This window comes from Paralichthys olivaceus, chromosome 21 (assembly GCF_024713975.1).
Source record: "Paralichthys olivaceus isolate ysfri-2021 chromosome 21, ASM2471397v2, whole genome shotgun sequence".
In the NCBI taxonomy this organism is placed as follows: Eukaryota; Metazoa; Chordata; class Actinopteri; order Pleuronectiformes; family Paralichthyidae; genus Paralichthys; species Paralichthys olivaceus.
The window spans coordinates 5,252,751-5,265,699 of record NC_091113.1 but is presented as its reverse complement, the minus strand read 5'-3'; the positions used below and the strand labels follow the sequence as shown (position 1 = coordinate 5,265,699).

Below are 12,949 nucleotides of genomic sequence, written 5' to 3'. Positions count from 1 at the left end.
GCCTCATTATTTAAACCTGATGTGTTTCAATCAATAACTTTTATTCCCTTTTCACCTTCTTTCCATTTACATTAGGCAGCAGAGGAAACATGTGCAGGTTGCCGAGGGGGCAGAGAAAAAAAGTCACCTTTCACAACAAAGTTCACTGAGGAGGAGGAGGAGGAGAGTCCACACAGCCCTGTTCAGTATACACACACACAGACACACACAGCTTAGCAACGGTCTGGGAGCTTCATGGCACAACCCCATGTGCACATTCACACCAACCTGCAATCGAACACTCACACATGCTAGAGTTACCATAAAATATACATGATGGGACTTGACTCAGAGAGGGCACCTGGACAACGCTGTGTTTGTGTGTGTGTGTGTGTAGCATGGATTCATTGCATATGTAGACTGAGTCACTCAACAGAGAAAAGGTGTCAAACCTTCAATGCTGTGCTTTTGTTGTAGTATTAATGGAGTAGTTCAATATATATTGAGCACATTCTTCTTTCACATTTCTGAGTTTGAAATGCTGCTTTAGCAGTAGCATTTGAACACAGCTTCCCATTCTCAAGTCTTTGTGCTAAGCTAAGCTAATTAGATGATGGCTTTTGCTTCAAATTTAACTGACATTTATATATATCATTCGATCGGTGGTATCGATCTTTTGCAATGCACCTATCTGGAAGAGGAAAGAGAATATAGTGTTTATAGTGATACAAGTTAACAGAAGCATATTCAACGAGCTTAAGACAATGCATTGAATCATCTAATAATCTTATTTGAATTTGTTATACAGGGCATAAATTCCACAGCACCAATATGAAACTCTTCACTTCTAATCTAAGTTCTCATGTAAATCACACAAGGATTCAAGTCAAAAAGTAAATGTGATTTTCTACCTTACATTAGAAAACATCTACATGTCTCCAACGTACACTGTGTGGATGTAGCAATGGAACATACTGAAGTGACTGGTAAAGCTAAGGTCAAGAGAAAATCTGAATACTATTCCCATCTCTATTACATATCATCCAATGAGAAATGAGACGTGTTGTCAGTATCAGATGACGGGAGCAGCATGAGGTCTACAGTACACAGAGTGGAGAACATCACAGGCACCTCTGATCCGTCGGGGCCGTGGCACCGACCGGCCTCCACTGCAATAATTGACTCATTTCATCTGATGATGTTTCAGATTGGGTCTGTGACCGATGAGCTGTGAGCCCGTTTCACACGTAGCAGAAAATCGTATGTAGATAACCAGATTCTAAACTTGTAGGGTTGTTTATAATCCAGTTAAAAATGGTTTGGAGTTGAGTTTTGTAAATGTGGTCAGATGAAACAAAACCTTGAAGCAATCGTTTGTCGTTTTTGGAAATGCACTTGTATGCTGCCTTGCTGAGCATGAGAATGAAAGGGGCGAGACCTCACGTGTCTGTACTGAAAATATAAAGCTACAGACCACATAGCTTAGCTTAGCATAAACACAAGGAACAGAAGGAAGCTTGGCCCTGATCAAGAATAACAAAACTGTGTTAGGTTCAATAATTAGACCTGTAGTGTTTATGTACATCCTGATAGTGACGCAAAATTCTACAACAATGTTAAAAACCTAAATTAAATTAAAAACAACTATGTATTGTAGTAGTAGTGTGCTGTGACGGTGAACTTTCTCAGTTCAAGAGAAACATTTTCTCTCTGGTATGAGTTAATAATAGTTTCTCAAGCTTTGCCATCTTGTTTTTCCCTTTGCCATATTGTGAAAAACTCATGTGGGTTGAAGTTGTACTCGACTGCATTCTGCTTGTGACCATCTGTTAAACACTTGCTTGGCTACCCTGCCTGGAGTGAATATTGTGAATGGGGGAAACCCAGTGATGGTGAACTCCAAAAACAACATGCTGAAATAATGTTTGAGCATATAGCGAGGTAGCCAAGCGGATGTTATTTCAAGAGACGTCTGCGCTGATAAGATTTCTAAGAAGAGTTATTTCTTTCTTTACGACGAGACTGTCCAGCCTGGTGAACCAGACTGAAGTGAAATGGATGATACACAGTGCAACTAGGGAGCAGTTGTCTGTCATGAGATATGCACTTGAATTAAATGTGATATTGAGATATCGCAAATGTCATTTTGCAATAAGAAACCCCGTTAAATCTGGATTAAAATGTCTTTGTCTCATCCACAATGAGAAACAATGTGATTAATGAGGATTAATTGCATCACATTGACCTAATACTGTGTGTGTTTGTATGTGCGTCACATTCCCTCAGCGTGTGTGGCTGTGCAGCCATTAATAGAGATCCACAGGGTTTGTGAGTTAATTACATGCTGGGCCCATTTGAGCAATTTTAGGATAATCTACTTGTTAAAAGAAAAAATGTGTGGAAAAAGCGCAAGTCATTTCTTTCAATAACCTTGATGTTGTCTGTCAGCTTGCAACACTCTGCCGTCACACAACCCCAGAATGCTTTGCCACATAACTGACTTGCTGAATGAAAATCGTTTTAAAATACGTTTCAAAAAATACGTTTCAAAAATACTTTTCAAAAAACATAACGATGTCTTTCAAATGAGAGAGAATGGAAAGAGTGGGTAGTGAAGAGATTATATACAGAAAAAGACATATGGACAAGGACGTTTAGTTTATTTCCTCTAAACATTCTTGCACGTCATGTCCTTTTTAAGCTTCCATCAGCAGATACCCCAATCTCCACCTCTCCCTGGGGTCCGATTCCTCTCCGTCTCCTCTATCCAACCACCATCATCCTTCATCACCTTCATCCATCATCCATTCATCTATTCATCCATCCATTCCCGTGCAACCCCTGATCCATCCATCCATAGAGAACAGAGTAGGAGAAAAGGGGACAAAATTGGAAAAAAAAAAGAGGGAGGAGATCATTTGAGGGAAATAAAGAGAAGAAATTAGAGTGTTGGTGGAGGAAGATCTGAGAGAAGAGGAGAGACAGTGTGACCTTGTGTTAGATTGCTGTATCTCAGGAGAAAACGGATTGTCGAACCTGCTCGCACACAAAACACACACACACACACACACACACACACACACACACACAGACACACAGGGTCAGTGCTGTAGAAATAACCACTTTGTCACTGTGCTGGCTTATCCATTATCCTGACTCTCTCCCTTTCTCTCTGTCTCAGTGCGTCAGGTCTGTTTCCAGCCGCTGTGTCTGAACACGGCCGACGGAGTTAGTAGTGGGAATCAGACAGAACTTGTGCTCAGGGTACACGGTGGAAATACATAAACAACCCCGGAGTAACCCCAAATGCTCCTGAGGTTGTCGGCAACTGTACATGAAGGTGTGAATGTGGATAAAGCAGCTCGACATTTTAAGAAATACATTTGTTTGGTTTCCGAGAAAGACGATCACTCAGAAAATATGGAACTATTACACGTTAAACTTTCTCTCACCCCTCGGTTCTTCCTCTATTCGTTTGCAAAGTGGTTACACTTATTTACCTTTCAATCTGAACTTTATCTTCAGCGGTAAGTACAAACCTGATCTGTGCTTTATACTCATTCACAAGGTAAAAGGCAATTTGGGGTTTCCGTGCCTTGCCCATGGACAGTTCCACATGCGGACCACTGACCATCTGGTTAGTGGACGACCCTCTCTACCTCCTAGACACGTGTCACGTATGTAAGCATGTGTGTAAAGCGCAAAGTCAGAGGTAGTGAGGCATATAATAGCAATAAGTGGTATCCCCATCCATTATCTACACTGCATATCCCTTGAGGGCCCCCAGGGGTCGCTGGAGTCGCAGCTGACATTGGGTAAAAGGAGGGGTATCGGCGAGCCAGTCACGCTACAGTCAATTTAGAGTTTTACAATTAACCCCAATCTGCATGTTTTTGAATTGGTATCTTGAGAAAACCCACATAGACACAGGGAGAACATGCAAACTCACAAGAAGACACCAGGGTTCTAACCTTCTTGCTGTGAGGCGACAGCGCTAACCACCCCAACATGCTACCTGGGGAAAATTGCCAATCTATATAGCTGTACATAGGCTTCGACAGAGTTGGGGGCTTGATAGAAGGATGACAGAGGGTGATGAGATGGAGGAAGATGGGCACAAAGACAGAGGAATGATTGTAGGTGATGTAGAAGTAAAGACAGATGAGACAGTTATTCACCTCTGATGAAACGTCTGACAAAAGTGGTAAAAAGATATCGAGTGATATATGGAGCTATAATTGGAGCTTTCTGAGTTTTTTGTTTTTCACTATGTGAATTGAAAAAGAAGTTGGCGGGGATTCAGACGTCTGGAACCATGCAGGATGAAAATATCATTTGGTCTCTAGCTTTGTGGCAATTGATGGACAATCAATGCAAGCACTACAGGCTAAATACCAATGTGGCCCCACTACCTTTGTGCTATTCATCTCCAGTTTTCCTCCATTCTCATGGAGAGTTTACCATATTGAGATCCAGCTGGTGAGGAGAGGAAGTGGATGATGCAGAGATGTGAGTGCTGGATAATGGAGGATACATCACATAAATATTACTCGCTATGTCATAAAAACTGCTTTGGTTATGGAGATAGATTCATACACTTCTCCACCACAGCATTTTCACAGTCTGATTAAAATCACAGAAAGTGCAGTGCAGTAAAATTACAATAAAATATTTTGGTGGTTTTGAAATATATTTAAAAAATGGCTTCGCAAATAGTAGAAGATGTTTTCAACACACTATGAATTAACCTGTTTCATCCACATTAAATACAGAAGGAGCTGAGTTTCACAAACATGATGAGAGAAAACAGTGAAATAGAAATATGCAATAAAAGGCACAAAAGGTAAAAGAAAAGGTTTTTAGCAAAATCATTAGACAGAATCAGGGGAAATTAAAAGCGAGATTAGAAAGAAATATTTTAAATTAAGATTTGAAATAATCGATAGCAGGGCAAAACCTAATGGGACAGGAGACGATTCCAGAGCTCAGGTGCAGCAACAGCGGAGGTAACTAACTACTTGTCTGGTCTTATCGACAGTATCTGTATATGTGGGGTTCAAGAGCTCGGACACTTTGACATGCAGAGGGGAACAGGCAGAATCAAAACCGCAGACGTTCCTGCTACACCGGCTCTACCTCCTGCGGCACAGCCTCCCTCTTATTGCAGAGTGCTCTACAGAGCTGTGAGCGTGACTTCATTCAGACTGACACCTCAGGATTGGTTTGGAACAGGGCCACAGTCGTCACACTGGGAACTGACATTCATTCTTATCTTTTTTTTTTTCTAGTTCATCATGCAGGCGAAAGCTGGCGGGCGTGAGAAAGACACGATGAGAGAGCGTTTTTTTTTTTTAACGGAGGAGAACGTCTGGCAACATCTGGTCAAAATAGTATCGTACCCACATGTTTACATCACACAGACAAGCACACATTTTCATGCAGGATCACAGAAAGGAATACATTGTCAAGCATTCATGTTTAATGAAAGAGCGGCTTCAAGACAGACGCACGTCACACTCAATATACGGCGACAAGAGCGACAGCCACCTACACACCGCAGCCTTCAAATGAATTCATGATGAAAGCACAAGGAATTCAGAGGGTCTGCATTTCAGTCTCCAGCACTAGTAATTATAAATACTGTTATTGCAATGACAATAAATAGACTGATTCTCAGAATTTCAGAAAACAAACAGGAGTGAAGCTGTTAAACTTTCAGCCAAAAGCTGATTCGACACACTGTGCGGTCTCTCACCCCGGGATCGAGGCTCATTAAAAATTATACTGAAACTCTCATCGCTGGGGGAAACCGGAGGAAAATGAATATAAGAGTCTTACTTTGGGACCTAAGCTAATTAAAACACGCTGCTACTCTTGTCAGGCGGGGGGTCCAAACAGCGAAAATCAACCGCTCATCCTGGGACTCCAGCTCATTAAAAACACACTAGCGCTCCTGTCATGAGGGGACCCAAACTGAGTAAAGTATTGTGTGTCAGCCGCAGACCCAGGCTTATTAAAACATACTATTCTTGTTATGTGCAGAATAAAGGCTGCGATCCTGTTTTCTGAGATCCTGCCAACAGTTTAGGAGACACAGCATCGTGGGTGCAGCTGAGCGCAGGTGGACAGGTGTGATGAGGGGAAACAGAGGAGAGACAGATGCGGAGATCTGAATTAAGGGGATGTCTGGAATTGTGTACCCCCAACAGACAGATTTACTAATAACCCACATGCACACTTGCAGACATGCTTTATGCCTCCATATGCTACATCTGCCCACAAGCGCACACGCTCGCAGACATTCACCTTTGGCTGCGGCTGACGTCAGGTAAATGTCAACCAGATAAATCTCAAGGACTAAGAGTTAAATGGAGAATTAAAATCCTGACAAATAGTCAAGAGAGCATTATGCTGAGCTCTCCCAGCGGTGATGACTCAATTTCTGTGCAGCCTTGCTTCAGTTCATGTGTTTTCAACATTATCACATCACTGCCATAATTTCCCCCATTAACTGTTACCATTGTCAGATGAATTGGAAATTCTTCTTCCAATGTGAAGTGAGAGAAGAAACACTTCGGCAATGAGTCCTGAGATTTATATTATACTTGGAATCAAATGTGGGCAGCTTATTATCTGACTCGGGAGACACATTTTCTCTAAAAGAATCAGGCTACTGCAGATCCTGTATGTACATCGTGCTGAAGAACATTACGGGTGGGGACGTCAGTGTGTCGTTCAACTTACTCAAATGATCAGCAACATTAGCCTTCTAACTAGCGTGACTCTGCACCCACCCTGTCTTGCCTTTGCATCAGCTCGGCTGTGAGAGCTCCAGCTCTGGGTACAACTGTGGCTGGAGCCAACGACTCGATCTGAAACAGCTCAGGGCCATGATGGTCCTCCACCACTCTAATGCCCACTACAGGGGATTCTGCAGGGGAAGCTCCTCCACTTCAAAAGAGTCCTCTGTGGCAGAGGTGCCTGGACACTCTGTGTCCCTCTTGATTTTTTTATGGCCCGAGGAGGTAACTGACACTGTCACTCTCACATCCAGCCCCATCTCACTCGCCACCTCAGCCCCCTGCCCAGTTTTTAGCATTTTTCAATGTGATGCAGAGGATGGATTTGACTTCAGAGCTGAGGGAGAAGTTACACTTTAATGGGTTTTAACTGGACTGTGAGGACATATGGTCAAGCTTCATCTGCTTTAACAGAGCAGTATAACAACTCATCAATCCATCCATTTTCTTTACCGCTAGTCCTTGAGGGTCGCGGGGGGAGCTGGAGCTAATTCCAGCTGGAATTGGGTGAGAGACAGGGTACACCCGGAATGGGTCACCAGTGTATCACAGAGACATCAAGCATTCAGCCTCACATTCACACCCACGGTCGACTTAGAGTCTCCAATTAACTTAACCCCAATTTGTCTTTGGACTGTGGGATGAGGCCAGAGTACCTTGAGAAAACCTATGCAGACACAGGGAGAACATGCAAACTCCAAATGTTGCAATATTTCAGGGAATTGACTTGAAATAAACTTCAGCCATCATCGCACTAATGTGGCTGAGACTTGCAGCAACAAGGAAATATTTCCTACCAGGCACCAAGCAGCGAGGGTTATTGTTGTTACACCATAGTTTCATATTAACATGGTGCACTGAAGGCAAGTTGTTAATTAATTAATTACAATCACCTGAAGTGTGACTCAAGTACAAGCTCTTAAGGGTGGAGTTTTTTTTAGATTTAAAAGAAAACATTGAAACGCTATAACAAATATTCAAAGTGAGTAAATGACCGAGTTCACTTCTATAAACTGTGTTGTTGTTATCACACATGAAAACAGGATCAATAGTGAATCAGGAAAATCTTGTGACGCTGCAGCTGACTGAGATTTTTGCTTACTAAGCCTCAAGTCACAAAAGTAATGTGTGCAATTCTCACATTAAATCCCCACTGGGGAGATTCGATTCACCTCCACATTATGAGACAGAGAGAGAAAAAGATGGAGCCACACAGAACAGACAAAGCCAAAAGCAATGATTGAAAAAGAGGGATAAGTGGAGGGAGGATGGGGACATAAAGAGCGACTGTCTTTACCTTCTGTGTCTTGGCCAAGGCAGGTTGATAGCAGCAGCAGATAAAAGACACCCGTTCCCATTGCACTTGGCCATTTGACCCGCCCCCATGACAGTGGCCCCATTAAGCGCGTTCTAACCATCTTCAGCACCGTGCTTCACCAAGCATCCAGCTGCAGAGAGAGGAGACAGAGCAACACAGGTCAGTCACGATCACTCAACATTGAAAGCAGCAGCACAGAAACATCTGGTGGCTTCGCTCGCTCCTATTTACAAGTAAGTGAAAAAATAAAAAAAATCAAGTACAGTCATTATCAGGTGCTTCCTTTTCAGGCTGTGCCACCTGTGCTCTAGCATTTAGTGAGCAGCGATGTGAAGGCACATCTGCCACAGGAAGAAACTGCAGCAGTTGTATATAGTTGGATGAAGCTGAACTGTGTGCACTCTGCGCCCACCCCATCACTACAGAAGTGAGCTTTGAATGGAAATATGCTTTGAACACTGAGGTGAAATGCTCTCACAACCTATCGCTCAGGAAGCATTTAATATTCATTTTGTTGTTGCTCTTCACTGCTGCTTCATGCTGCGACCTAAAATCCTTGATCAATCAAATGTGCATCAAAGTAAACGAATGTTTCATTGCCACCACGATGGAAAACACAGAAACCTGCAGATGATGATGGAGAAGGAAACATTTTGCCAAACATGTCAGATCTTGCAGAGGAAAATTTGCCTCAGATGACACGTTACACAATTAAACAGAGACACACATGAAGCTGTATGTCTGTTGCTCTGGTTAAGATTTACTACATTTTAGAGGGACAATATGTGCAGCTTTGCTTTGTGGCACAATAAACTGTGGATGGCTGCTTTTTTCAGCACTACTCTGCCTCACGTTCATTCTGCTCCACACTTATGAGACGGACATTATTTATATGACTTCACAGCTGGAAGCTGGAGAGCATAAACGCTCCACAGTGGGGCTGGAGGACTGGACGAATATATCGTCTTTCGGTGATTGGCTGAGTCTGTTGTCGGTTGTTTATTCGGGCAATTTGTCATTTATTTTGCTTATATAATGCTCTCAAGAATTCATTCAACTCTATAAATAATCAACCTAGGAACTGGCACTTATATTATATATTATACATCATATATATACATTCATTAAATCAGTCACTCACTTTCTCCCTCTCTCTCTTTCTGTCTGGCATCAGTTGCATCTGTTAAATGAGGCTGGGTACAACAACATCATTTGGTCGTCGCAAAGACAAATGACTTACGTGAGCAGGAAGTGAGATGTGATCAAAAGTGGTCACGGGAGACACATTCAGGAAACATGCAGGGTGTGAAGAGACGAACTTCACACTGTCCACTTGTGATCAGATCTCCCAGGACGGATTTTAATACCAGGTCTGAACTATATTATGCACATCTTTGCTGTACCCGTACACAATTTGAATCTTTTCCTGGAACGATATGTTGGCAAAGACAACAATTTACTTCAGCTAATCACAGATTGATTCATTCAATATTGGTCAAGATGAAGCACCGTGGTGTAAAAGTATTTTAACCTCTTTACCACTCAATGGTTATCACATTTTCATGGTGATACAGAAAATAAGTTTCCTTCTACAAAAACAGATTATCCTGAGTAGGATTTAACTGAGACTTTAGTCATTTGAGCTTATTTAGCAAGAACAACATTAACTGCTCCCCGTCATGCAGAATCTCCTGTTTAATTAGGACTGATTTATGAAGTTCCCATGGTGGAAATTACCGTGACAGAGTCAGATTACTATTGCCTTCGCCTCGGAATGGAGATGGAGCCGGCTGACAACGAGAAGTAATTGTGATATTCCAGTAAATCCCAGAGGGGGAATCCAACAGTCATGACAGCTTGAACCCGCAGCTTTCATTTGAAGGACACACAACATCACCGAGCTGCTCTTCACCTCCCTGAATTGAATTTAACATATCAAATTCTGGTGCTTCGGTGTGTCTCTGATGGAGCGCAGGTGTGGCAGACTGTGATCGAGATGTAACAGTGTCAGAAGCAGCCTACAGAGGAAACTGATAACAGCTCAGCTGACATTCGTGTCAAAAGAAGCAGATGGTATTTATTTTTTCTTTCTCTTTTTTAATGAAACACACCGGAGAGTAGATGATTAACAATTATACATTTCTACTGTGGATCCCTAATTCTATACCTGCAATGTTAATGAGTTTAAATTCTGGTCCCAAGACGAATAATCTCTGGTTAGTCAGTTGTGACTAAACTCACGGACACATGAGGGGGAGTTTGCATTATGAGCATTTTTTTGCTGGTGTGTCAACTCATCACCATACAGTTGCCAAACTTCTGCATCGTTTTATATTTTACTTCTTGCATTTTACACCACGCTTGCTTTTTAACTGCAGACCACATAGTTAGCTTGCAGATACCCCAAAGCATAGAGACATATTAACCATAACATTATAGTTGTGATTCCACTAGAAACAAACATGGAAGTCCTTTGTCAAGATTATGTTTGCTCACTTTAAAGGTTCAGTGTGTAGAATTTAGTGACATATAGAGGTGAAGTTGCATGTTGCAGCTGATTGCTCCTCACCTCACCCTGCCCTTCCAAACATGAGAGAGAACCTGTGGTGAACTCCAGTTGTCATAAAAACTCCAACGGTTTTAGTTTGTCCAGTTTGGACAACAGTAAAAACATGGCAGCCTCCACAGAAAGGACCCCCTTCCATGTAAATATAACGTTTTAGATATAAAGGGTCCATTCCATGGTAAAGAAAACAACATTTGATACAATTTATATGAAACACACCAGTGAAAACATCACTAGGATAATTTTATATTCAGTTTCTGCCAAAACTTCCTTTCACCTTAATCTTACACACTGGACCTTTAAATTATTTATACTCTGACAATCGTAATTTTGTACGTCATCCAAATTCTAGCACACAGAGAATGTGAATCAAATAAAGACGTTCTTATTCTAAAAGCAAGTGAGACTGTAGGAATGTCTGCTGCTGGTTGTGCCACATTCCTCAAAGTATTCATTGAATCTCGAGGACATAAATAGTATTGGTTGAAAAGGATGAAAAATGAAATCTAAATTTAGCGGAAATACCATCTGTTAAGTGTGTGTCCACCTGGTGAAATACTTTCAAACGTTGCGGACCACAAGAGTGAGACTGCGTATGTGAGTGCACATGTGCACGTTGTTTAATTCCCTGGTTAAGCAGATGACAGCAGACAATGGCACAGGCCCTGCTGTCAGCATCAGTAATGAGGATCAAGTGTATTAGGGCTGAAGGCGCTTCTCATCTGGTGGAACTTCAAAAAGTTTTACTCCTCCAGAGACGAGAGGAAACACACAGAGAGACGGAGAGCGAACAAGGCTCAGACAAAGGAAAAGAGGAGGAGAGAGTCTGAGCAATGTGGAGACAGAAAGACAACAGACAATAATGGAAAAGAAAGTTGGAGCTAGAAAAGAGGAAGACAAATCAAAGACAGAGATTTTGTCCTTGAAATTACTAGAGAGACACAGATTGAGCCCTGTACTTTAGAGTCCGCTGGTTTTATTGTACGTCGACAAACTCAGTGATGTCGAGAACACAGGGCGGAGGAGAAAGTGAGAAGAGGGCTTAGTTAGACCAGGTTTGTATAGAAAGGAGGACAAGATCAAGAGAGAAAAAGATTGAAAAGACTGTGGAAGTCACAAGAGAGAAAACAGATGAAAAGAGAAACTTTGAAAAAGGAGGAAAACAGAGGAGAGGAGATATTGACGGAGACAGTGAGAGATGCTGACGCGCTGTTTTAAGGTGTTCACTTGCTTGTTGTTTGTGATCAGCTCCCTGTCGCCACGTGTGACTGATAGAACCTTGTAACTGTAAGTCAAACACTGCATATGCATGTGTGCAGAAAACGACAACAACTCCAAACATTCCACTTGTACTGTCACAGCTGACATCTGTCTATTTCACTCAGTGTTTGTGTTTTGTCACTGTCTGTCTGCTTTGTAGGACGCCGCCTCTCACAGCTCCTCCGCTGCCAACACAAGACGAGAATCTTGTTTTTTTCCACTCGAGGCGGACGGCTGACAGCCTTATGCAGAGTGACTTACTGTGTGAACTTTATTGTCTGGCTCCAGGGTGTTTTTTACCAGGACACGGAGCAAGTGAACTGTGACTCTCAGGTTACAGGCTAGTGTGTAATGGAGATGCACTGCTGTACCAGAAAGGGCGAAATGTGCAGATTCACAGCACATCTCCCTCCTTTTCCCAGCTCCCGTACACTCTGACTCTGTGAGTAAACACAAGATGAGTGGGCTTTGAAACACAGGATGAGGTGGCGGGTGCCAGGAATTTGTCAAGTCGAGGCAGACAAGTGTCAAGTTAAACATTTTAAATCAGTTTTGTGCACCTTAATGCGATAAACAGCTTGCGTGAAGCCCTCAAACAGAGTAGACGATGCATGTAGGTTAGAGCAAACAGTATTTGAACATGCAGATGCCACTGCACGTCTGCATTTGGAATAATTCGATTATGAGTTCAATTTTGTGTATGAGAGGACGTGAAACTAGATTTGCAACATTAGGTGATTACAGGGACAAAATGTACCTTACTTGGCAGTATCAGACAGACACTGCCACACACACACACACGCATGTTTGTGTTGAACAAGCTGTCCAATAAGCTAATGGTGAGGCCTTGCTGTGCCAATCCCACAGAGTGTCAGCACCTGTGGGTGTGAAGAGGCGGCGTCCTTAAAAACCACAATTTCCCTGATTGCACACAAACACCACATGGAGAAAAACAGAGAGACAGAAAAAGAATTTAGTTTAAGCGAGAGATCGGATGTGAGCATAATTTAATTCTTTAATTTTTAT

At 42.3% G+C, this 12,949-nt stretch overlaps 1 protein-coding gene across 3 annotated transcripts in view; it reads right to left on the bottom strand.

Annotated features, from left to right (window-relative positions):
• The window catches only part of LOC109626731 (protocadherin-15-like), a 203,125-nt gene that overhangs the window by 99,753 nt on the left and 90,423 nt on the right, over positions 1-12,949 (bottom strand). For all 3 annotated transcript variants that reach the window (XM_069517681.1, XM_069517683.1, XM_069517682.1), the window contains exon 2: positions 8,077-8,227. In XM_069517681.1, coding sequence (XP_069373782.1) covers positions 8,077-8,197 — 121 coding nt within the window. In that variant the 5' untranslated portion in view covers positions 8,198-8,227. The remainder of the gene's footprint in view (positions 1-8,076; positions 8,228-12,949) is intronic.